Below are 27625 nucleotides of genomic sequence, written 5' to 3'. Positions count from 1 at the left end.
AAAAAAAAACTTACTAGTTTAAAGTCCTATTGACCACCCTATTTACCCTTCTCACCAGCACACTGGACCAGGCCCTGTTCTGGTGGTGTCCATTCCAGCGGTATAGATCCCTCCTGTCCCAAAACTGACGCCAGTGCCCCATGAAAAGGGAACCCTCTTTCTCACATCACTCTTTTAGCCATGTGTTTACTTCCCTGATCCTCGCCTCTCTATGCCAATTTGGACGCGGCTTGGTCAGCAATCCAGAGAATCTGACCCTTGAAGACCTGTTTTTTAATTTTGTTCCTAGCTTTTCATAATCCCGAAACAGCTTTTTTTTTTTTTTTTTTTTTTCTCCTCGTCCTGCCTTTGTTGTTGGTACCTATGTTGACCACAACAACTGGATTCTCCCCCTCCCTCTCTAGTATCCTCTCAAGCCGGTCAGGGATGTCTCGTGCCCTGGCACCGGGCAGGCAACACACCATGCGGGATTCTCTATCCTGCTTGCAAAGGATACTGTCCATCCCCCTGATGATGGAATCCCCTACAACTACAATATGTCCTTTTAGCTCCCCCCGCCCCCCCCCTCTTGAATGGCCTCCTGAACCATGGTGCTATGGTCAGTTGACTCATCCTTCCTGCAGCCCTGTTCCTTATCCATGCAGGGAGCAAGTGCCTCATACCTGTGGGACAATGTCAAGGGCAGCGGCTCCTGTGTTCCTGTCTACAGGGTCCCTCTACCTGCCTCACTCGCAGTCATACACTGCTGTCCCTGGCCGCTGATCGAATTAACATTAGTTAATCTACTAGGTGTGACTACCTCCTGGAACACAGCATCCAGGTATCTCTTTCTCCCTCCTGGATGTGCCGCAGTGTTTGGAGTTCGGATTCCAGCTCATCAGTTTTGAGCCGGAACTCGTCAAGCAGCCAGCACTTGCTGTAGATGTGGTCACTGCTGCTCCAACTCCCACATCATACAGCTACAACACATCACCTGACCTGCCATCTCTACTTAATTAATTATTTAAAATTAATTAGTTTTTTTTTTAAGTTTTGTAGTGTTCTCTCCACCAGTAAGTTTATTCCATTATATACTCAAACAGACTCTGGTTTTGCCTTCTGAACTGCTCCAGAGGATTTGGCATCTAGGTGACCTCCCTGAAAGATAACAAAGAGATGAGAAAAAAATGCAAATAGCTTACCTGCTCACCACACTTAGTCTTTATTATTAGGTTAGAGGAGGTGGAAGGGTGGGAGACACTACACGTGTAGTGTCTCGGGTATTAGTTACTTCCCAGATTTATTGGGTGAAAGATAACTGCTACTCAGCCGACCACTCGTGCCCGTTCTGGGACTCCTCCACAACTGAACAACTGAAGGCCGCAGTTACGCGAGGTAAGACTTTTATAAGGAAAGCTTACCTTCCTGGCTGCCCTTGCGCTCTCTCCCAGACTCCCGCCACTGAACCACTCTGGTTTGTACAGTGATGTTGATTTAACAAAAAAAACCCAGAGTAGCATCCAGAAATGTACTTGAAGTCTGACCTCGCTTTTTTATTTTTATATTTGATGCATAAACAGTACAGAAACAATATTTGTGCAATGCTGAGGCTACAATTCTTTCTTGTGTTTTTTACACGTTCAGTAAATGTGATTGAGTCTTATTTTTAAATGTGTCAGAAACATCAAGTTCTACCCAATTTTATCCTGCCAGATTCCTGATGGATATGATTTTGTGGGAGGTGGTGTCTTCCAATATTAAACTTGTAGTTCTACTCGTTTGTGGAGTGACAGAAGGCTTTTCTTTAATGAGTTATTGTTAACTTTTGAGTTATTTTAATTTTTTTTTGTTCTATCTCCATGAACACCTGACCTCTACTCAGGATGTACCCAAAATGTGAGATTATAGATTGAAAGTTATGGTAGGATTTGAATTTACTGTGCCATATCCATAACACCAAATTTTGATCCAAGGGGGGAATGTAGAGAAATAGTTGATGTTGTGACTATTTTAGAACTGTAGAATACTTAAATATCTGCAGTATTTGCTAATTGGGAACTTGTAGCAACTGGATGAGTGTTATTCTCATTCCCACCCCTCCATTCTCTTCTCTTAACGATCTATAATTGCTATAATCTGTGATATACATCTAGAAGAAATAACATGCTCACTGCAGGAACACTTGCCAACTGCATCCAAAGGTATTAGCTTTTGAGAGGATTTTTTTCCAAACAAAATTTTTAAGCTGCTGTTTCAAGAATATTTTGTTGGGTGACATAAATTTGTGTTTCAGGATCTGAGCTACAATCAGCTGACTGAGATTCCAAGGGAACTGGAGAATGCTAAAAACATGCTGGTGCTCAATTTGAGCCATAATGGGTAAGCAGGAGTCTTGTAATAAATACATTTATTGTGGGGTTCAAATATGTGAGTAGGCCATCCAGGCTCTTTTCTGCCTCTGCCAATCAGTAAGATCATGGCTGATGTGATTGCAATGTGAACAATAAGCTTTTGATGTAACAACTTATCAAATATCTTCCAGAACTCTTAAGTACAGTATGTTCACCTGTTTACCTCTTCAAAGAACACCAATAAACTGGTCAGACATGATTTCCCTCTCTCAAAACTATATTGACTCTACTTGATTACATTGAATTTATCCAAGTGTCCTGCTACAATTTCTTCAATCACAGTGAAAAATATTAGAAAGCATTTTTAATGTTAAACCAACTAGCCTGTGGTTTCCTGCTTTCTGTTTTCCTCCCTTCATGCGTAAGAGTTACATTCACTGCTTTTTTTTCAATCTAAAAGGACCATTTCTAATTTAAGGGAGTTTTGGATAATTAAAGTCAATGCATTAACAATTTCACTCGGCAATTTTTAAGACCTGTGGTGAAGTCCATCAAGACCTTTGTCAGCCGATTAGTTCCAACAATTTACTCAGGAAAATAAATAGAGAAGTGGCACCGAGTTCTTCCCTCCTTTCCATTTCTTGATTTACTGCTTCTGGTATGTTGCTTTATCCCATGTAGTGAAGACTGATGCAAAATACCAGTTCAATTCTTCTACCATTTTCTTATTTTGAATTATTAATTCACAGGTCTGAGTTTTTTTTTTGGACCAACGCTCATTTTAATTTCTTTTTTTTCTTTTAAATATTTATAGAAATTGTACCACCGTTATCTTATTTCTGGCAAACTTTTTCTCCTGTACTTTATTTTTCCCACTTTATTAATTTATCAGGCATGCTTTGCTGTATTTTATATTCTGTCCCCTTTCTGACCCGCCACCTGACTTGTACATTTAATATGGTCTTTAAGTTAGCGTTATCTTAATCATATTAGTCGACCATGGATGGTGGATCCATCCCTTGGAATTGTTTTTACTCATTGGAATGTGTCTGTTTTGCATACTTTAAAATATGCCCTTAAGCGTCTGCCTCTATATCTCTGACGTACCTTTTAATGTAATTTGCCAATTCACTTTAGCCAGTTCTGCTTTCATACTTTCATAATTGCTCCTCCTTAAAGGTAGTTTTGGACCAACTCTTCTCTCCACTTAGAGGCCAATATACCCTGCTCACAAGTGACATATTGTCTTTTCTTTTTCTCATTTCTGCCCAAAGTTTCTTGAACTTAGTTCGTGCCTCTTTATTGTGCTAATACCATTGTTTACTCAGAAAACCAATTGTGCACGTTTTCCTACTTTGCTGTCATTCCTGAATATCTTAACACTTTTTTTGTTTAAAGATTCAGGTCCCAGCCAATTTTATCCTGCAGCCATGCCAATGTAATGGCTACCAAATCATATTTATTCATTTCTTTTTGCACTGTCAGTTAACTTTTTTGTTTCGAATGCTGTGTGCATTCAGACAGTTTTCTGATTTCATCCCTTGCCCCCACTGTTCAGTTTAAAATTCTCTCTACTTCTCTAGCTATGCAGTTGTCAAAAACACCGGACCCAGCATGATTCAGGTGGAGACTGTCCCATTGGTACAGATCTCAGTTTCGCCAATACTGGTGCCAGTGTCCTATGAACTGGAACCAACCTTCCGTTGCCAGTGTTTGAGCCACACGCTCATCTCCCCAATCTGATATTTTTATTTTCCAACTGATTTTGTTTCTTAAGTTCTGCAGCTATTAATAACCTGCAATTAATTAAAAAAAAAACACAAAGAAATTGAAAACATAGAACATTACAGCGCAGTACAGGCCCTTCGGCCCTCGATGTTGCGCCGACCTGTGAAACCAATCTGAAGCCCATCTAACCTAAACTATTCCATTATCATCCATATGTTTATCCAATGACCATTTAAATGCCCTTAAAGTTGGCGAGTCTACTACTTTTGCAGGCAGGGCATTCCACGCCCTTACTACTCTCTGAGTAAAGAACCTACCTCTGACATCTGTCCTATATCTATCAACCCTCAATTTAAAGCTATGTCCCCTCGTGCTAGCCATCACCATCCGAGGAAAAAGGCTCCCACTGTCCACCCTATCTAATCCTCTGATCATCTTGTATGTCTCTATTAAGTCACCTCTTAGCCTTCTCTCTAACGAAAACAGCCTCAAGTCCCTCAGCCATTCCTCATAAGACCTTCCCTCCATACCAGGCAACATCCTGGTAAATCTCCTCTGCACCCTTTCCAATGCTTCCACATCCTTCCTATAATGCAGCGACCAGAACTGTACGCAATACTCCCAAGTGTGGCCGCACCAGAGTTTCTTGTACAGCTGCAACATGACCTCATGGCTCCGAAACTCAATCCCTCTACCAATAAAACCTAACACACCGTACGCCTTCTTAACAACCCTATCAACCTGGCAACTTTCAGTGATCTATGCACATGGACACCGAGATCTCTCTGCTCATCCACACTACCAAGAATCTTACCATTAGCCCAGTACTCTGTATTCCTGTTACTTCTTCCAAAGTGAATCACCTCACACTTTTCCGCATTAAACTCCATTTGCCACCTCTCAGCGCAGCTCTGCAGCTTATCTATGTCCCTCTGTAACCTGCAACATCCTTCCGCACTATCCACAACTCCACCGACTTTGGTGTCATCCGCAAATTTACTAACCCATCCTTCTACGCCCTCATCCAGGTCATTTATAAAAATGACAAACAGCAGTGGCCCCAAAACAGATCCTTGAGGTACACCACTAGTAACTGAACTCCAGGATGAACATTTCCCATCAACCACCACCCTCTGTCTTCTTACAGCTAGCCAATTTCTGATCCAAACCACTAAATCACCCTCAATCCCATGCCTCCGTATTTTTTGCAATAGCCTACCATGGGGAACCTTATCAAACGCTTTACTGAAATCCATATACACCACATCAACCGCTTTACCCTCATCCACCTGTTTGGTCACCTTCTCAAAGAACTCAATAAGGTTTGTGAGGCACGACCTACCCTTCACAAAACCGTGTTGACTATCCCTAATCAAATTATTCCTTTCTAGATGATTATAAATCCTATCGCTTATAATCCTTTCCAACACTTTACCCACAACCGAAGTAAGGCTCACTGGTCTATAATGCACAAGTAAGCCTGTATCTGAAAAATGCAAATTCAATGTAAGACAATTTTATATGAATACACACTTGGACTAGAGAAGTGCATTTTGCATATATTCATCAATATGTGTTATCTTTGTTGGTATCGTATTGTGTTTGGAACTGCAGGAAATGTCAAAAACATATACCTGTATTCTCCCCTTCCCTGGGATGGGGCAGAGGAGGAATATATTCTCACTATTTCCCAGATTTCAGTCAGCAGAATGGATTTTCACATTTAGTTTTTCCTTTCCTCTCTCTTAGCTTCTTCCTTCCGTTATTTTCTCGGGGATTGGGAATTCACAATGGGAACTGAAAATGCAAACTTGAAGAACAGACTTGTAAAAGAGAGTGGCCCAGTATATTAACTGAATCATCAGCTTAGCATACAGCTAGTTAATGTGCTATCATTAGTTTTTTTTTGTACAGATGCTTTCTTACTTATTTTCTCTCTTCTGTTGTGCTGCCCTGCACAATCTATATAGGATCTGAGTTGATTACTGCCTCAACTTTGCTAGTGCTAGCAGAGTATTTCAAGTTATATATCCGAGTGTCATTCTTCCTTTCCATATAGAAGGAAAAGATCTATTTGAGGCTACGTAGACTACATAGATCAATAAAATAGAATGCGGAGCAATGAGAGCTTACCCACTAAACTGAGATAACGTGACACTTCCAGGATATGGTTCACCATAATGTTTTTCTGTCTTTCTTAGCACTTTGTAATATGCTACAATTCATGTTTTTAAAGTCTTGTTTTTCCTTGTAGTGTGGACAACATCCCAAATCAGCTGTTTATAAATCTGACCGATCTGTTGTATCTTGACCTGAGTGACAATAATCTGGAGAGTCTGCCTCCTCAGATGAGACGCCTGGTTCATCTCCATACACTGATTTTGAATAATAACCCACTCATGCATGCTCAACTACGGTAAGAAGCAAACAGCAAAATGTATCTGTTGCTACTAAATTGCACAAAGTATAATGAATGTGTCAGATAAACTAATTGAAGTATTTCAGAAATTGTTTAGATGTTGTGATAAGTGTCTGTCTTTCTAGATGTTGAGCCGAGATAGGCTAAACAGCCCTTTTCATTGTGCCTTTTAATTAAAATGACAAGATGATCATAGTATGACACTGTTGAATGCATGGAGTTATTTGGACTAGAAATGTGACACATTTGACATTTTCTTGAGGGCTATTGATGGAATAGTGTCTGTGCTTAAAAACTGCAACCACTTCTTACATTGCAACAATGTAGTTATGAAAAGTTGGACATGGTGCAGTTTGATTTTCAGATCTGTGGAGACTGGAGGTTTTGATTTAATTCTGCTGCTGTAACTCTCAATACCAATCTCCTGCAGGCAGCTTCCTGCAATGACTGCTCTACAGACATTGCATCTTCGGAATACACAACGCACACAAAACAACCTGCCTACGAGCTTAGAAGGCCTGTCCAATTTAAAAGGTAAGCTGACTCAAACCTGTTAAATTTTACTCTGTGTTAGTTCCAGTGAATCCTCTTGCAATTTTTGATAGTTCTGTGTTTCAGTCTATATCTGGCAGACCTCCCAGCTTTGATATCCAGTACACGTTATTCCTCCTCACTCCGCCCTCTTAGCCAATAACTCAACATATGCCATAACATATTTTTTTTTATTAAATCTTTCTTATCAGCCTCTTTCCTGCCCATATGGAAAGTGCTGCTCTCTTGCTTCTCACAGTTAAGACCATCTGGTAAATTTTGCCCAGTTATAGTAAATCCAGAATTAACTTATGTAATTTCCTAGATCAATCCGTGACAATGCTTTGCACAGTTGTTTGGTTGTAGTCCTGATGAATGAATCTGAATTATCCCAAAACTCCTCCTCGCTCCCTGATGCATTCTCCACCTCAATAATTTGACTCACTAATGAATTGTTTCATTCCGTTGTGTATAAATAGTGTTTTGTAGTCCTGTTGCTTGCGTTACAGAGCACTAATATTGAAACATATAAGCTTTGGCTAGATGTATCCATGTGCTTGTGTCCAAATGATGATATCATTTTTGATTCGGGTGTTACTTTACTGTCAGAGCAAGGCTGCAGAAGATCATCCTACAATCAACCTTGGCACTCTGTTTGTTTATGTTATTAAGGAAGCTCTAAACTTTATGATTATTTCTCACATTACATAAGTCACCTCAGTACCTCAGATCAGCATTGTTTCTGGAATTTGAAGATGTTCTTACAACTAGATGCTCTTGCTGCCCACAGTTCCCACTGACAACACAAGTGGCTGTGTAAGTGGCAACTAATACCGATAAACTAATACCGTGGCAAGGCTTTTCTTCGAAACATTGACTTGGATATTCGGTTAAATGTTCATATGTTCACTGGACAATAAAACCTTAGTTTTTGGTATAAACTAGTATGTTTTGGCAGATTTGTGATTGCCATTGCAACAAAGGGTTATTGGTTCAGTGACAATATCTCTGCTTTTGATTCATGTAAAAATGGCTTTTGTATTAACAAGCTTTACTACAGTGACTCATATTTGGTATTCAAGTAATATACCTCATTCCCAGCGTATGACTATCTCCAGAATGCTCTCCGAAGTTGGAGAACAAAACCAGCCAAGAAGTGATAAGCATCACTCAACCAGGATCGGAATGTATGACACAAAAACAGAAATTGCTGGGAAACCACAGCAGCTTGAACAGCAACTATGGAGAGAAAGCAGAGTTGATGTTTCGGGTCCAGTGACCCTTCTTCAGAACTGAACATCTGCATTGTTCCTGACCTTTGAAAACTTTTGAAATTACAGGGAATCTATTTCTAACATTTTACAATACAATTTTTTTTTATTCTTGCGTAAAACCTAAATATGTAATATGTAAATTGCATGTTCAACTGAGGCTACATTTCTGTCTTTTAGTATATAATCTTTTCAGCTTTTGCTTCTGCGCTAAAACCTTTGTTTTGGAGTGCAATATGTTATTAAGCCATTTTTTAACTTGTTTCCGAGATTTGGATGCTTTTGTTCAAAGTACTTGTGTTTCTATTAGTTCTTTATTTAAATATTGATATAGGATTAAGATTCTCTTTGCTTTTTCATTTGCTGTCCCACTAAAGTTAATAACATAATTTAATCTTTTATAAAAGGCCTTTATGATGAATAACTGTTTTTAATTCATTGTCAATGACCTTTTGCTGGAACAATAAATACTTGCGTGCCTTTCTATTCTATTAGAATCAGAAATCATCCCAAATCTCAAAAAGCTACATTGCTTGTTTTCCAGATGTGGACTTGTCCTGCAATGATCTCAGCCGAGTGCCTGAATGCTTGTATACCCTTTCGTCTCTACGCCGGCTGAACCTCAGTACCAACCAGATCTCTGAGCTTTCACTTTGCATTGATCAGTGGACACAACTGGAAACGCTGAACTTGTCCCGTAACCAGCTGACTTCACTTCCTGTAAGAATGTAATTTTCAATATTGATGTTTATTTTAATGTTGTTCTTGTCTGTCTTTCTTTCTTGTTTTTTCCAAAAAGATAATCTGAGTTGTTACTGTGGTGAAGGGTGAAAGATTGCTTATTTTTGTCGTCCTGCATTTTTGGTGTAGGGTCTGCAATTCCAGAGATCTTGGCCTTTCTTAACCACTTAAGGCTTCAGATGCTTTGTATAGACAACATTACAGGAAGCAGAATTGTAAATCATCAGTGAGATGAACAAATCTACATAAGAATTAGGAGCAGGAGTAGATCACTTCACTCCTTTTGAACATGCTCTGCTGTACAATAAGATCATCACGTTAAAGGTCAAATCCATATTGAAAAACAAGCAATGCAGCTTCTTGAGATTTGAGAATTGTGGTGGATAGCTGAACAACTAACAGGAGAAGGCTCCACAGATATCCCCATTCTCAACAATGGGGAAGCCCAGCATATCACTGCATAAGACAAAGCTCCTCTAGAGGTTTCAGCATCACAGATGTCAGTCTTCAACCAATTCGAATCACGACGTGATATGGAGAAGTTGCTGAAGAGATCGGATATTGCAAAGGCTGTGGGCCCTGACAGCATTCTAGCAATAGTACTGAAGACTTGTGCTTCAGAAATAGCCATGCCTCTAGCCAATCTATTCTAGTACGGCTACAACACTGGCGTCTACCTAACAATGCAGAGAATTATCCAGATATATCCTGTACACAAACAGTATCACAAATGCTCTGTCTACTGTCAATTAGCAGCAAACTGATGTATTGAGATGTCGATAATATTACTTGCAAAGGAGTGACCCACTCACTGACGCTCAGTTTGGGTTCTGTTAGGGCCACTCAGCTCCTGACTTTCTTAAGCCTTAGACTAGACAAGGGCGAAAGAGCTGTATTTAGGTGTAGAAGTGAGAGTGACGGCCCTTGACATCTGACTGAATATGCTTCGAGGACCCCTAGCCAAATTGGAGTCATGGGGAGTCAGGGAAAACTCCCTATCTATCTCTCTACTGGTTGGAGTCATACCTAGCACAAATTACGAAAGTTGTAGTTGTTGGAAGTTAATCATTCAGTCCAAGGATAGTACTACAAGAATTCCTCCTTTTTTTTTTTAATCTAATCCTCTATTCATGCTAATATGTTATCCCCGTACCATGAGGCCATATTTTGCAGCATAATTTGTGATGGGGTACCTTGTCAAATGCCTACTGGAAATCTAATTACTGCATATCCATAGTTACCTGAATATCTTTATCTTTATAACTGTTGCTTCCATGAAGAATACTAATAAGTTAGTGAAACACGATTTATCCTTTCACAAAACCATGTTGCCTCTACCTGATTTCGTTGAGTTTTTCTTAAGTGCACCACTGTGCCCTGCATTAGTAATAGTATCTAACACTTTTCCCTTTAACAGATCCTAAGCTAAGTGATCTGTAGTTTCCAGCTTTCTGTCTCCCTCCTCTTTCCTCTCTCCCTCCTTTTCTTAAGCAGATCAGTTGCTGAAATATCATCACAGAGGCCGGTATCCCGTCATCCCGTCACTAAATCACTCTTTATTTACGCGTATATAGTACTTGACACTGGTCTGGCTTCCTCCGAGCCAGCTCTGAGTGAACAGAACTTCTGACGTTCCTGTTTATATCTGTCAGCCAGGGCTCTCTGGAACAGATTAACAGCCCCATACGGGGAACTGAATAATCTGAGGTCCACCTGGCTGACCTTGTTACAATCATTACAGTCACATTCACTTTTTTTTTCAGAGGTATCTTTCCAGAATCTGATTAGCTTTGCAAACTTAAATCTAATGCATCAACTACTTCAGGAACTACTTACCTTAAGACTCTAAGAAGAAGTACATTACAGCTGGGGACTTGTCAGCTTTTGCTTTTGCTTTTACTTTTTTATTAATCTTTCAGCATCCTTTCATTGGTAATTGTAAGTCCTCCCTCCCTTTAAGTTCCTGGTTCATAATTATTTCTGGTATGTTACTTGTATCTTTTTATAGTGAAAACATGCAGGAAATCTGTCCAATTCATTTACCAATTTCTTAATTCCAATCAATCATTCTTTAGTGGTCTGTCTCTCTCATGATCCAACACTAAGTTTACTTTTTACTTTTTTTTTCCCCTTTTTTAAATGCCGGTTGAAACTCTTACTATTTGTTTTTACATTTCTACCTAACCTTTTTTATTGTACCTTTTCAATGAAGCGGAAAAAATTAATCTTTTAGTCATTCTTTGCTGTTCTTATATCCTGTACAATCTTTTAAACTGCCTGTCAGCTTTACAAAATTATACATTTGTTTTTCCAACTTGATGATGTGATCTTTAACTTCCTTTGTTAGTCACAGATGGCTTTCCCTTTACTTTTTTGTGGGATGCATCTTTTCTGATTACTCTGAAATACCTCATTAAATGTATACCATTGCATTTCTACTGAACTATCCCTTAACCTAATTCTCCCATTTACTTTTGCAAGCACTGTTTTAATGACCTTATAATTAGATTTAAATCACAAGTTTTAGATCCACTCTTCTGTCCCTCAAACTGATTGTGTGAAATTTAACATGGGTACCAGAAGCATGTTTACATTATTGATGTCTAGTGATGAGATGAGATGTGTTGGTGCTGTTCTGAAATGATGCAAGGCTATCATAGATTTGTAGTGGTGTGAGATTAAACTTCACAACAGCGTAATGATAAATGTCCTCTTTTCACCAATTTTAAATGCGTATTTTAAAAATGTTTAAAAGTAGCTGCTTATGTCATTAAATATGTGATTTCTTCCTTAAAGGAATAAGGGAAAATGAATGTGAACATTTCAGTTTAGGTTCAGTGTAAAAAAAATACTTTTGCATGGTGCTTTCCATTGCTGCACCTGCATTGTTCTGCTAGATCTACTAACTTAATAGGCATATCACAGTTTAAACTCTTGTTTCCAAATGGAAACTTAGTTTTTTTTTAGAATACTTGAATTAACAGTCCTTAATCTGGCTGGTACTGCTTTCTTTAAACCAGTTTCAGGCTTATGGTTGGTTGTATACAGGTATTCTTAATATTTGTGCCAAAAGTATGGGTCAGATGCTAAAAAAATTTGCAACCCAATTCCCTGATATCTTTCAGCATTGATGATGATGATGAAGTGACTGCAATTGTGTATATGCAGCAGTGAACCAGGAGGCCTGGATTCAAGTCCCACTTGCTCCATAAACGTGTAATAACATCTCTGATCAGATTGATTAGGAAATAACTATATGCAGCAGAGTGAAATGAATGTTAAAAATTCAGCAAAACATGTACGAAAAGTAGCAAATCTTTCAAATGTAAATTTTCAGTCTGTGCAGCTCTGAAACCGCATGTTTTTTTTTTCGTTTCAGTCAGCCATCTGCAAGCTGATAAAACTGAAGAAGTTGTATTTGAACTCTAACAAGCTGGATTTTGATGGGATCCCATCAGGCATTGGAAAACTGGCAAGTTTAGAGGAATTCATGGCAGCTAACAATAACCTTGAGCTCATCCCGGAAAGTTTATGCAGGTATAAGCTCTGTATTCTTTTTCTCAGGTTCTGCCTCCAATTAAATATCCCTATGTCACACTAACAGTGATCACAATGAATTTACCTCCTCAGTCCGTAGGGCACTATAGTATGGTTTGCCTTTGGCAGGAACTGAAAAGTGGATTTGTAACTGTTCAGAATCTTCACCAGGTAACTGTTCTTCCTATCTGAGCTGAGGCAACGAATATCAGCAGACTGAAAACAAAGAACTGTGTGGGATGCTGGACAACTGAAACAGATAGCTGGAGAAACTCAGCAGGTCTAAAGTTCTGAAGGACTTCTGCACCTGAAACCTTTACCCTGCTTTCTCTCCACAGATGCTACCAGACCTGCTGAGTTGTCCAGCTATTTTTTTTTGTTTAATGTCAGACTCTGTTATTTTGTCTGATCGTACTTGTCAGGCACAATGGCCAAGCTTGACCCTTTTTTTCTGAAGAAGGGTCTAGGCCTGAAACGTCAGCCTTCCTGCTCCTCTGATGCTGCTTGGCCTGCTGTGTTCATCCAGCTCGGCACCTTGTTATTCCTTGACTTTACCACTGCCTGATTTCCATGTGTGCATTTTTCCAGGAGAAATCTTGATTCCCTCCCTAACAGCATTGTGGATCTACCTACAACAGATGGAGTGCAGTGGTTCAAGAAGGCAACTCATCATCACTTTTTTGAGAATAACTAGGGAAAAGCAATAAATTCTGTCACAGCCAGCAACACCCACCTCCCATGAGTGAAGTTTTAAAAACGAAAGGCATTTTGGCCTCCTTCACTGATTTTGTTTCCTACGCATCCCCACTATCCCACCAGCTGAGGTCGATTGTCATACACTTCCTTTGATTTTTATTAGATAACCGCGCGACCAGATATTGAACATACAGTCTCCAGTCCTTTGTTACAACTTTATGAACTGAGTTTTTAGCAGAATTTTTTTTGCCTTTTTAAAAATGGAAGTTCTAATTTGGAATCTTGCAGATGTGGAAAATTGAAGAAGTTGGTTCTTAACAAAAACCGCCTGGTCACTTTGCCTGAAGCTGTCCACTTCCTTACAGATCTGGAGGTAAGCATAATCCAACAAACAATTTTCATTGTAATTCTTATTTTCTTTCTTTATGTTTGGTCAAATATAACAGTATTTCACCAATGTAGCTGCTTGCATTTTAATTATATATAATTGTAGCGATAGTGTTGGAATCCTGGAGCAAGTCCGTTTTCAGATTTGTACACAGTTAGTAAAATGTTCCCTTGTTGGTCAGGAGAAAGCGAAAAGGTTGATTTCATTTAACTATTTGAACGTGTTGAGTCAATAAGTTTGAGTTCAAGCCTCATGGCAATGCACCAGTATACCGTTCTGAGGAAGGGTCACCGGACCCGAAACGTTAACTCTGTTTTCTCCTCCACACATGCTGCCAGACCTGCTGAGCTTTTCCAGCAACTTTGTTTTTGTTCCTGATTTATAGCATCCGCAGTTCTTTTGGTTTTCATCAGTATACAGTCTAGCCTCACACTCCAGTGCAGTACTCAACAAGTTGTCAAAGATGCAGACTTTGACTTAAAACCCTAAAATGCTTAGAAGTACAATTTGAAGAGTAATAGAGATTTTTTTTTTTCATCGGCATAACTAATGTGCTTTTCTTAAGCAATAATTCCTGCTAACAGCATCCTAACTGGCCATTCATCCAATTGTTATTCATGTAAATGTGCCTCTTCTCTTCTTTGAATAATCTAATGCCCTCTTGAACGTGACAATTGAACTTCATCCACCACACTTGCAGACAGCGTGTTTTCGACCCTAACTGAAAGTGTTTGGTTTTCTCAACTACCATTTGCTAATTATGTAAAACATGTTAAAACTCTGCCCTCTGATTCTCAGTCCTTTCATGAGCAGGCACGGTTTCTCCCTCGTGATTTTAAAAACTATCAAATCTACTCTTAGCCTTCCTTCTCCTCTTCAAGGAAATTGTCCCAATGGCACCCAAACTATCCTCATAACTAAAGTCTGTCACCCCCGAAACCATTCTCATAAATCTCTTCTGCACTCTTTCCAATGCATTCACAACTTTCCTAAAGATTTCTTTTTGTGGAAAAGTTTGTTATTTTAAGAAACATATTTTTGCTAACTTATGCCTTATCAAGTCACTATGTAACAGTCCTGTGAAGCACTTTGAAATGTTTTAAGCGCAGTAACTCAACACGGCTTCGTTGACAGCATCTTCCAAACCTCAGGCCTTTGCCATTTAGAAGGATGAAGGCAGCAGATCCATGGGAACACTGAAACTTGGCAAGATTTTCTTCAAGCCACACATCATCCTGACTTTGAACTCTGTCGTCGGTTCAAAATTCTGGAACTCATTTTCTCACAGCCTTGTGAGTGGACTACAGTGGTTCAAAGAGGCAGCTCATCAAGAGGCTTCTCCAAGGCATTTGGTGATGGGCAAGAAATGCTGGACCTAGCCAGTGATGCCTAAATCCCAAGAATCAATTTTTAAAAAATTGAGTTGTTCAAAAATATTGGCTGCTGTATTTCTCTAAGCCATCCCACTTCAAAGTAATTCACTGCATGAAAAGTGCTTGGAATAGAAGGTCTTGCTTCAGTTTTTTCCCTGAGCTGGGGCTGTTGCTTTGGAATTTTATACCAGTAAATTTAGCCATCCATCAACTTTGTCCCTAATCCAGAGATATTAAAGCCACTTGTACTATTCACCATTATTCAAATTATTGAATTTGGACTTTTTTTTTTCTATGAACTGCTAGCACCAATTGTTTTTTCAAGAGTTAACAAAGCAAAGATCTGGCAAAAGATGGCTTATTTTCAGCATTTGTTGGAAATAATGTATTTGTACAGCTTCTAACATAATAAATGCCCCAAAGCACTTCATAAGATATAGTGAAGAGAAATGACACTAAGACATAAAAGGAATTATTAGGTCAAATGACAAAAAGCTTGGTTAGTATCTTCTTTTAGGAGTGTCTTAAAGGAGGGAAGTGAGGTAGAGAACAGTAATAAGTATAAAGAGCAAAAATGCAGAAACATAAGCTTTACACTGCAAAAATTCATCAAAGATCCTTAGCACCTACCAAACCCATGACCACTTACATCTAGAAGGGCCAGGGCAGCAGATACATGAGAACACCACCAACCTGCAAGTTCCTCTTCAAGGTGGAGTAGTGGACAGTGAAGAAGGTTACCTCCAGAGGCCAATGGGTCGAGGAGTGGCAGATGGAATTTAATTTAGATAAATGTGAAGTGCTGCATTTTTGGAAAAGGAAATCAGAGCAGGACTTGTACACTCAAGGGTGAGGTCCAGGGGAGTGTTCCTGAACAAAGAGAGCTTGGAGTGCATAGTTCATAGTTCCTTGAAAGCGGAGTTGCAAGTAGACAGGATAGCGAAGAAGGCAATGGGATTCTCCCGTTTCAGCTCCTGATTGTAAGCTGGGAGGACAGCGCTGTGGTCAGATTTTCTGAAGTGTGGGTGGGGGATTGAGTGGTAGGTATCTTTTGGTTGTGTAGCATTGGTCCAGAATGTTCAGTCCTCTGGGGCAGGAGAAGTGTTGGTGGTATTTTGGCATCACCTGCTTGAGGTTGGCTTGGTTGAAGTCACCGACCACAATGAATAGGGACTTGGGAAATTTGTCTCTAGGTTGTTTGTGGCGGTATAAATCTCATCTAGGGCATTCTTTGCATCCGCATGTGATGGTGTGTACACTGCTGTCAGGATGGCAGAGGTGAACTCACATGGTAGGTAGTAGGGACGGCATTTTACTATAAGGTATTCTAGGTCCGGGGAGCAGTGGCTTGCCAGGGTCATTATGTCCGAGCACCAGACTGATCTCAAAACTGCGTGACCTTGGTCTCTGCTCTGTCCTCTGCAGTTGGATCCTCGGCTTTCTGACCCATAGGTCGCAATCGGTGAGGATAGGTAACTGTACCTCCTCTGCAATAACACTCAACACTGGACCCCCCAAAAGATGCATCTTCAGCCCCCTACTGTACTCCCTGTACACACATGACTGTTGCTACATTCCAAACGAACGCCATCTACAAGTTCACTGACGCCACCACCATAGTGGGACGGATATCTAACAATGATGAGTCAAAATACAGAAGGAGGTAGACGGCTTAGTGACGTAGTGCAATGAAAACAATCTGTCTCTCAAAGTTGGCAAAACTAAAGAACAGATCATTTGACTTCAGGTTGAAAGGGTGAAGCGCATCAAGCTCCTTGGAGTGACGATAACCAACAAATTGCCCTGGACTTCCCGAATAGATGTGACGGTCAAGAAGGCACAACAACACCTCTTCTTCTTCCTCAGGTGGCTCAGGAAATTTGTCATGTCCATAAGGTCCCTCGCCATCTTCTACAGATGCTCCATTGGAAGCATACTGTCCGGGTGCATAACGGCCTGGTATGGCAACTGTTCTGCCCAGGACCGTAAGAAACTACAGAAGGTTGTGTGCACAGCCCAGACCATCGCAGAAGCCAGCCTTCCATCCATGGACTCTTAATTACATGACTTACTGCCGCAGAAAGGCAGCCAACATCATCAAAGGCACATCGCACCCTGGTAATGACCTCCTACAATCTCTTTCATCAGGCAGAAGGTACAGAAGCCTGAACACATGCACGAGCAGGTTCAGGAACAAATTTTTCTGGCCGTTATCAGACTGTTGACTGGACTCTCCCCTCAAATAATGTAACCTGCAATGTAATCTGTAATCCTCCTAAGTCTTTTTGATCTGGACATCCTTTGCTTGCTGTGATCTGCCTGCATTGCTTGTAAACAAAGCTTTTCACTGTATTTGGGTACACATGACAATAAAATTAATCAGTCAGGAGTTAGGAGGTCATGTTGTTGCTGTACAGGGCATTGGTTCGACCACTTTTGGAATACTCTGTTCAGTTCTGGTGTAGGAAGGATGTTGTGAAACTTGAAAGGGTCCAGAAAAGATTTACAAGGATGTTACCATGTTTGAGGGTTTGAACTATAGGGACAGGATGGGGCTATTTTCCCTGGACTATTGGAAGCTGACCTCATAAAAGTTTATAAAGTCATGAGAGGCATGGATAGGATGAATCACCAAGGTCTTTTCCCCACATTGGGGAGTTCAAAACTAAAGGGCATAGGTTTAAGGTGAGAGGGGAAAGATTTAAAAGGGACCTAAAGGGGCAACATTTTCGTGCAGAGGTGGTGCGTGTATGGAAGAATGAGCTGCCAGAGGAATTGGTGGAGGCTGGTACAATTACATCACTTAAAAGGCATCTGGATGAGTATATGAACAGGAAGGGTTTAGAGGGATATGGGCCAAATGCTGGCAAATGGACTAGATTAATTTGGGATATCTGCTTGGCATGAATGAGTTGGACTGAAGGGTCTGTTTCCATGCTGTACAGCTGTATGACTGTATAAGCCGCTCACCATCCTACCTTGGAAATGTTGTGCCATTCATTCGCTGTCACTGAATCAAAATTCTGGAATTCTCTCCCTTATGATATAGGTTAAGAAAGCAGCTCACCACACCAAGGGCAACTAGGTGTGGGCAGTTAACTGGGTAATTAAGTAATAATCTGGATTAATGCTGAACAAAGTAAGCAAAGATCGAGAACTGGAAGTACAAAAGGAATCAATGCAAAAATAAATGGAGTAAAACTGTCTGACAATTCTTAAACATTTTAAACATTTGTTAATCTTTGCTAATAAAACAAAATCGTACTGAAACATTGGGGTGTTATTAGCAATATGCAGAAGTCATAGATAATAGGATATAGGAGCAGAATTAGGCCATTCAGTCCATTGAGTCTGCTCTGCCATATGATCATGGCTGATCTGTTTCTCAACCCCATTGTCCTGACTTCTCACTGTAACCTTTGATCCCCTTACTAATCAGTGACCTATCTATCTCTGTCTTAATTGCATTCATGGAAAGTTTGTGCTGAAGGGCATAATCATTAAGTGTTGTGAAATTGTAATATTTCTCTAAATATATAAAAGCAAAGATCAGAAACAAAAGATGAGTTGATACTTGTGCTATTTCTGTTTTTACTTCGAACCTTTTTTTAATGTTTTTAAGATTTTTAAATTTCTGCCTTAGTTGACACTTCATTTCCAGATGTTCGTTTTGTCTTGATTCTTAGGTTCTGGATATTCGAGAGAACCCTAATTTGGTTATGCCCCCCAAACCAGTGGATCAAACAGCGGAGTTTTATAACATCGATTTTTCCTTGCAAAACCAGCTTCGCTTGGCTGGAGCATCACCAGCTACAGTTGCAGCAGCTGGCGGAGGTACAGATAATTGGAACCTAACAATTTATTCATTTCTTGCAAGATATTTTCAGTTAGTCTAATATGCTGAATCCTCTAGCTCTAAAAAGATATTTTGTAGACTTAAATCAACCTCCTGTGGAATTGCTTAGAGAGAGATGAAAGACATTTTATAGCAGTAAGGATGTTAATAACAGTATGTAACTCGAGGTTGAGGCACAGAAACCCAACCAGTAGGTTCTAGAAAGTGATGTTCAAAGTGGGCATGGCTGATTTTTAAAAAACAAAGTATCCTTCGGTCAGATGTAGTTGATGATCATAGCAAGGTTAGAATGTTGACATCTTAAATCTGGCTCTGATCATACCCGGTGGGAAACACTTTGTCAATGCCCTTCTATCAGCATCGAGCATTCCCAGGCCATCTTAGATGCTGATTAGATACAAAGTGAAACTTTAATTACTCTTGCTTCAGTATTGTGACTCGGACCCAGTGCTATTGTACCACTGTTCGTAGGTGCTCATTCTGAGTCCCTCTGGTGTAGTGTGGGTATTAAAAGTTTTTCAATACATCATTGAAGTGGTTGTTTTTCACATCAGCTAAGACAGATGTATCTGTTATTAGGTTGTTTGATTTGTCATCAGTGCCTGTGTGACATCCACACAGCAGGAGAATGAGATTTATCATTGAATATGAAGTATGAACAAAAAAATTATCAAATTTAAAGGTATTTTTCTTCCTTACTGGTAATAGGAGTAACTACTCGAGATCCAATTGCCCGCAAAATGCGTCTGCGAAGAAGAAAGGACTCTAGCCAAGATGACCAGGCCAAACAAGTGCTAAAAGGAATGAGTGATGTGGCACAAGAAAAAAACAAAAAAATGGAGGTTGGTAAAGAAGTTATTCTGATTTTTGATCTGCTAAAGCAATGTAGAAAACTCTTGACCAAGATGTGTTTTTAATTTGTAAATCTTTTCTCCAACAGCATAAAGCTGATTTATAAGTATGTGAACAATTCATTTGAATTATGCAATGTGATTATTGGCAGACTTGTTCATTTTCATCATGGGGTAACACTTATTCCACAAGGTTTTGGTTTTTGCAGATGGGCATTTTTGAATTTAAAACAACATGGAAATAGCTGGCTCCAAAAAATCTTCCTATTTGATCTTCTCATTTCATCCATCCAAGAATTGAATTGAATTGGTACTGTGAAAAGTTTATAAGTTGCCACTTACACCGCCATCTTATGTACAAAGGTACTGAGGTGCAGCTATTTCAGTTACAAGATTAGTTACAGTGGATCTGGGCTTCAAAATCATTTTGCCTTTTTTTATTCCCCACCCATCTTTTTATATTGAAAACAATTACTAATTCCTACCTGCTTGTCTCTTTGTGTACTTGAGGTAATTAGGTGCAAACAGACTTAGTAAATTGAAAATGAACTTGTGAATTGCTCAGGTTCATGGAAGAGTTCCACCATAACCTGCCTAAATTGTGGAATGATTCCATTTCCAGCAATGCAACACTTGTCAGTGTTGGCAATGATTATGGGCTCAGTACTTGAACCCACAGTCTTCTGATTCATGACGTCAGAGTACAACCGCTGCGATAATCAAGACTATAGAACAAACTATATAGTGGAATTTAAAACACCCCCTGAGGTGGGATGAGAGGCACTTTTGGCTGAATCATTGTGTGAGAGAGACTGGGCTGGAGAACCTGGGGACCACATTTTTTTTCATGCCAGCCCTGGATTCAGTCAAGGACTATTGATGAATTGAGACCATTTAGTGACCACTAAAAGACTGTCTAAGGCATTATCCTATAACTCTAGTATTTTATGGGGCCGCTGGGAGGCTTACTTATAGCCTGGTTGGGAGCTGGTTTCCTGGACATCCTGTGCCTTACAGAGGCCTGCTTTTGGAAATGTCACCTAGGTTTGATGACCTTTTTGTGCTTGCCTGTAAACTGACAAAACCCCTCTTCTCGCATTATTGCACAGTATTGCAGTACTGGAATGGCCAGTGTTTGAATATGGCTGAACAGCATTTAACACGTTATTTACTCATTGAGCTATCTAGTGAGTTTTCTGCCTAATATAAATAGGGGTTTATGTTAAACAACTTTTATGCCCTCCAATTACCTAATCTCCAGTTTTTTAAATGCTTATAGACTTGCACTAGAATAATAGTTTGTTCCATCTGTTTGCAGGAGGTGGGGGAAGTGAAGAGCACAGACTTAAAGACCAAGCGCTGGGATCAAGGTCTTGAGAAGCCTCCACTTGATTACTCTGAGTTCTTCACTGAAGATGTTGGTCAGATCCCAGGGGTCATGGTTTGGCATATTGAGAATTTTATTCCAAGTCAAATTGATGAGGCTTTCCATGGAAAGTTCTATGAAGCGGATTGTTACATTGTGTTGAAGGTAACTACAAGTCTAAAAAGTACAATAGAAATTCGCTTCAGCAGAATTCTTGCATCACAATTAACTCAATTAATATTTGCATAAAGCAATATGCACTGCAAGTACTGTAACTACTCAGACATAAATTTTGCTGAATTCAAAGTGTATTATGTCAGTTATTTATTTTAGATAAGTTTGTAACTTTCTCCTGTAGCTTTTTTTCTCAGCTGCTGGCATTCATAAGCATGCGCTTCGTGACAAGATACAATTTGGGCTTCCTTTTTAGCAGGGATTGAGTGGATAAATAGCTTCCTGAACAATGATTTGAATAGGATAGTATTCCACAGAACTAGTTATTAATCTTGTACAGTGGAACAGTGCAACAAAGATTTAACTACCCTATTGGAAATGTGAAAAATGCACACTAATAATCGCAGTTTATTTACACTATAGTAAATGACAAGCTAGTTACAGAGTAAAATCAGGAGTTAGTCCAGTACTTGCTTTGGACAGAATTTAAACTGCACTGAGAAAAGTGCAAAATATAGCAGTTCTTCTTCAAATCCTTTTGAACAGATCCAAGATAAGCACTATTTGAAGCACTTTCATGAATTCCACGTGACTGTGATCAAGATAAACTTGCTGTCTTTATCCTTCTCAATCTGTCTCCAGGTTTTGGTGGAGTTGAGCGCATTCTTCTCTAGTACCTCCACTGTCATCCAGTGGATGGGACTACTCTTGACTGAATTCATTCTTATCCATCTCATTGTAGCCAGACAATCGCTGTCAATGGCTTCTCTTTCCTTTCTTGCACCATTACCTATGTTGTTGCCCCATATTCTTGGTTCCCTCCTGTTTCTCATGTACATGATACTCTCCTCCTCTTCCGCACCCTCCCCGCTCTAAGTAATATGGGCATATATGCTGACAACACCCACTTGTACCTTACCATCCCCTGCCTGTTTATTTCCATTCTTGCTAAATTATCAGGCTGCTTATCTGACTTTTAGTACTGGGTGGGTAGAAATAAGCCAGTCTATTTGCAACTTTGCATAAATCAGGATAAAAAGCAACAATCATTTAATAATGATTTTCAATCTCTAACATCATCAGCTTTGCCTCTCTTCAGTTCATCTGTTGATGCAACCCTCGTTTCATCCCTTTGTTACCAGAAGTCTTAACTATTTTATTGCACTATTCCATTCCATTCCATTCCTGGCTATTCTTCCACACCCTACTTTCTAAAGTTGAGGTCATTCAAAACTCTGTCTTAACTCACAGCAAGTCCTGTTTTGCTATTTCCCACACTGGCTCCCATTCAAGCAATGCCTTGATTTTCTAATTTTCTCTCTCTTGTTTACAAATCCTTTGCCCTTCTCTGTCTTTACCTGTGTAATTTCCTCCTAACCTCTGAGGTAACTCCTTGATTTTAATTGCTCTACCATTGGTAACCAGTATTTTGGGAGAAAAAACCTCAAACTCTGGCTTCTCTCTGGCTCACTATCTTCCTTTTTAACCCACTTCCTAAAACCTAGCTCTTTGATAAGCTTTTGCTTATCTGACCTAATCTTCTGTGAATCAGAGAATCCCTGCAGTGTAGAAGCATGCCAACTCGCCAAAGTGAATCCCACCCAGAGCCGCCCTAATCCCTGTAACCCTTCATTTCCCATGGCTAATCCACTCAGCCTGCACATCCCTGGATACTGTGGGTAATTTGGTGTGGCCAGTCAACCCAACCTACACATCTTTGGACTGGGAATCCGCACAGACACAGGGAGAATGTGCAAACTGCACACAGACAGTGCCCCAAGGCTGGAATCAAATCCAGGTCCCTGGCAATGTGAGCCAACATTGCTCGGACATTTAATTAATATAATTAACATGTGCCACCTTCATTCCTCGATTGATAATTCTGAAAAACTGACTTGTTTATAATTGCTTCTCGGCAGGTGATGATGAGCTGCCTTGAGCTCGTTCAGTTTTTGTGTTGATGTTGACTTTGTTATTTGGTTGCCAAATATTGGAAATAATGTTCAACTTTTTGATCTTCTAAAACCTTTTGCAGTTTTGTTTTTTTTTGTTTAATTTGTAATGCAACCTCATTTTGCAGACAACCCTTGATGAGAATGGTGCATTGAACTGGCAGATTTTCTACTGGATTGGTCAGGAAGCTACTATGGATAAAAAAGCTTGTGCTGCTATCCATGCTGTCAATCTCCGGAATTTTCTAGGCGCACAGTGCAGGACAATCCGTGAGGAAATGGGTGATGAAAGTGAAGAATTTATTTTGGTCAGTATTTGAATAAGTATAGCAGGTGATTGCATTTGGATATTTGTATTGATTCAGGTGTAATATGAAATGTATCACTTTGATCAGCATGCATTATTCACCATTAGATACTTCTTATTTTCATCTTCTTCCAATATATTCCTTTTCTTTGAATGTTCAGATTAATGATGGGGTCTGATTTCATTGGTAGTAATGGCACATCACCACATACCCAAGCAGTTACGTTCATAGGCCTAGATCTTTTAATTCTGGTAAGGTATTGAGGCACAGTTGAATGGATTTAACTGTTTCCTTTTCAGAAATTCATAGGGTCATGATAAGTGGGAATTTTTGACTTTTTTGTTCTTTTAGACTAACTGATTATTGCATGTTTCACTAAGCTCAACTAAGTTAGTTAAGATTGAGGTCAAACTTTGTGACCTTTTTGTCTGTATGCCTCAGTGTGATCCCACAATTACATCTTGGAGAGCTACTACATCAGTTTTCAAATACTTCCTCTTTGCAAAATGATTTAATATCAAACTTATGCTTGCAATGTTTAATGGTAGGAGAGACCAGGACCCAGAGGCACAACCTTCGAGTGAAGGAATGACTCTTTAGAAGTGAGATGAGGAGGAATTTCTTCAGCCAGAAGGTGGTTAATCTGTGGAACTCATTGCCACAGAAGGCTGTGGAAGTGAAGTCATTGAGTGAGTGTATTTAAGACAGAGACAGATAAGTTCTCGATTATAGGGGGATCAAGGGTTATGACGAGAAGGAGAGTGGGATTGAGAAACATCAGCCAAGATTGAATGGCAGAGCACACCTGATGGGCTGAATGGCCTAATTCTGCTGCTACATTTTGTGGTCTTATAATTGACACTAATAACTCTGGCATTGTAATCAGTTCCAAAATGGTACAAATGATGCAGTCCTGATTAAAACTCAACAGTTTAAAAAGTTAATTCTCCTTCTTCTGTCACCACAGATGTCTCCAGACCTGCTGAATTTTTCCAACACTTTCTGTTTTTATTCAAATTTCCAGCAATTACACTTCTTTGCAATTCTGTCAATGTTTTCCCAATGGTTTCTTTCCTGAAAAGGTCCATTTGAAAAGTTCACGGAACAATGTGAAAAATTTTGGTACTGTTAAACTGAGTTTTAATTTGAAACTCTTGTTGACAATTTTTGATTTCACCAAATGACAACTTGCTCCCTTTAAATGGGACTTGATAGATACGTCATACTGCAGGCAGACTTCAGTATGGATATCAGTTTTGTCAAATTGATATCTATTAAATTAAAGTTTTTTTTTTGCAGGTTTTGATACTTATTTTTGATGTCTATAGGTATTTGATAATATTGCCTACATTGAAGGAGGAACAGCTAGTGGCTTCTACACAGTTGAAGAGACACAGTACATCACCAGGTAAAGGATTTGGGAAGAACTGGCTTTCCAATGCAGAGGATAGAACGAAGAAAGTCTGACAATGACAATGAGAATGAAGATTGTTCATCTTTATTACTAGGCTGGATTTAGTTTATAATTGCCAACAGGCTGAAGGATAAAGACAATAGAAAACTCTAATTCCGACCCTGATCGGACATAAAAATACTAATGTTTTGACTAGTTCTGCCCTTGACAGCCCTTTTCACTAATTGGCAGAGACCAATTCAGGAATCAGCCTTGAAACCACCCCCTAGAATTGGGCATTGTTGGAATTGGCTGTGTTGAGTTGAATGGAGGTATGTTGAGCTAGACATTTTGGAGGTTGTCCTGGCTGGAAGGATGGTGGTAAGTGTTGGTTGTCAGAGAAGGAGGGGATATAGGTGTATTAATGATGAGTTGTGTGTTCAGTTTTCTTTGTTACCCAGGAGTTATTGTAGGTTTGTTAAAATTTTTAACCTTTCCTGCCTAACTCTTGAGAAGAAGTGAGTCAGGGCCCTCTGAAATCTGTCTCCTGAAGGACTTTTCCAGAAGCTCCCATGGGGTAATTACCTGAGGGAAGCTCAATTTCCTGGGCAATGCAAATAGAATCATGAATCCCTAGAGTGTGAAAGCAGGGCATTCAGCCCATTGAATCCACACTGACCCGCTGAAGAGTATCCCACCCAGACCCACCATCTATCCTATCCCTTAACTCTGAATTTCCTATGGTTAATCCGCCTGGCCTGCACATCCCTGGACAATTTATAATCCACCTAACGTGCACATCTTTGGACTGCGGGAGGAAACCCATGCAGATACGGGGAGAATGTGCAAATTGCATACAGACATTCAATTGGAATTGAAGCTGAGTTCCAGGCACTGTGAGGCAGCAGTGTTAGCCACTGAGCCACCATGCCACATGTGGAGTCAGTTGTGTTGGGATTTCTAACTGGTCCTGATGTGCAACTCCAGTCTACCCTGTGGATTCTCTCTGGCCATCGGAACTTCTGGGCTGTTGTGCTTTGATTTTGTGCAATATAATTCTTGTTTTAGGTTCTGAATTCACAACAACGTAATTGTGACTTTAGGCCTTTTTTGAATATAATGTCTCCCAGCTGACAATTTATCTCCACGAACTCCAATCTGAATGTGCCAAACCTATAACCTAATTGCATAAATGGATGTTTTCATAATGTTAGTGGATAGGATGCAATGCAGACTGTTGTGTTTTGCACAAAGAAGGTTTTAATAGCTGTCCATGGTATTGCACATGAGATGGGAGTCAAAATGAAGTATAGCCTTAAAGTGAAGTGGGCTTAAAGGGTGAGATCAAATTCAACTAAGTTGCTCTGATGTATTCAATTCCCATTTTGAAAATGTCTAAGTAAACATTTTCTAATGACGTTTTCCATGTAAACTGTTTCCTGTTACGGATGAACTCCTAGTTAAATGCTGAAAGTACTTTTTAAGGCAGACGTGCGCTGCTGCTCTCAGCAACTGAATTTTTTTAACATAAAAGATAAATGTTTAAATCAAAGTATATAACACATTTGATCCTATTATAAACTAGCACTTAAATTCACGTTGTGTCTATTAACATCTTCAGTAATACTTTTATTTGAAGGTCTGTGTCTTTCCCAAAAGCTTAGACATGGACAATTGCTGGTCAATGCAGTTAACTGTAACTAAAGACAAGTCCCTAGTTTTTAGAATTATCATTTTATTATTTTTGACTCATCTTAAGCATGATTTTTCTTAAGTTGTATTTTGAAAATAGGTAATTGCAACTCTTGGATGCTTCTACTATTTTTGTAAACTTTTATTCCCCCAACCCAGGTTATTTCGGTGCTATGGTAAGAAGAACATAAAACTTGAGTCTGTTCCACTTAAAGGCTTGTCATTGGATCCTCGGTATGTAGGATTGTACTTAATGCTCTTCAGATTTTTGTGATTCTCTTGATCATCTTTAATGAATCAGTCAAGTTGTAATTTAATCATTTTGCGCCAACTTGCTTTAGCATTCATACAATACAGGGAAGCTCCACGAGTAATTTGTTGTGTTGTTATTTCATCATCTGAAATTATTCTTACTAGCAGAGACAGACTTGCAGCCATCTGTGACTTGCCTTACTCTCTTCAGACATGTCTTCAGTTAGGAATGACAGTACTGTTGCCTGCATTGTTGTGATTGACAGAGTGCAAGTGGGTATAACTTGCACAACTTTACTATCATGCTAATGGCAGCAGTGTGCTGAGCAGGATGCTAAGCTATGAATTCAGGTGTATATAATTATAATTGTTGTCTGGGCTCACATATAATGAATGAACAACTGAGCCACTTCGGAGAGCGGATGGAAACAGTGTTTGAAGTGGAATGGAGTGATGGGGGCCTGCACTCCATCCAGCAAGAGTTGGCACCTTCTAGAGTAGGTGCAAGCTGCATCTGTTAACAAGTGGTTCTGCTATATTGCATGTTTCATTAACGCAAATTGGCTGTAACGCGATTGATGAATAGTGGATGCTGTTTGGATAACGCAAACTTTCTGCTGTACAGATATACCAATTTTCTATAGCGATTTCCCTATAAGCAATTTTCTATGGTGATTTTCTATAGCGCGAGGTCACGCAAGAATGCAACTATTGCATTATAGGAGAACTACCTTTAACTGCGTTCTAGCAGGAGTTGTACATTTAGG

At 39.6% G+C, this 27625-nt stretch overlaps 1 protein-coding gene across 2 annotated transcripts in view; it reads left to right on the top strand.

Moving 5' to 3' along the window:
* The window catches only part of flii (FLII actin remodeling protein), a 68282-nt gene that overhangs the window by 13887 nt on the left and 26770 nt on the right, over positions 1–27625 (top strand). For both annotated transcript variants that reach the window (XM_048609303.1, XM_048609302.1), the window contains exons 5-16: positions 2273–2358; positions 6313–6474; positions 6908–7011; positions 8824–8999; positions 12400–12557; positions 13542–13626; positions 18701–18848; positions 19579–19712; positions 21040–21252; positions 23342–23521; positions 24850–24929; positions 26766–26840. In XM_048609303.1, coding sequence (XP_048465260.1) covers positions 2273–2358; positions 6313–6474; positions 6908–7011; positions 8824–8999; positions 12400–12557; positions 13542–13626; positions 18701–18848; positions 19579–19712; positions 21040–21252; positions 23342–23521; positions 24850–24929; positions 26766–26840 — 1601 coding nt within the window. The remainder of the gene's footprint in view (positions 1–2272; positions 2359–6312; positions 6475–6907; positions 7012–8823; positions 9000–12399; positions 12558–13541; positions 13627–18700; positions 18849–19578; positions 19713–21039; positions 21253–23341; positions 23522–24849; positions 24930–26765; positions 26841–27625) is intronic.

Source organism: Rhincodon typus, chromosome 21, assembly GCF_021869965.1.
Source record: "Rhincodon typus isolate 14 chromosome 21, sRhiTyp1.1, whole genome shotgun sequence".
In the NCBI taxonomy this organism is placed as follows: Eukaryota; Metazoa; Chordata; class Chondrichthyes; order Orectolobiformes; family Rhincodontidae; genus Rhincodon; species Rhincodon typus.
The sequence above is the reverse complement of the archived record's forward strand: the minus strand, read 5'-3'. Positions and strand labels throughout refer to the sequence as shown.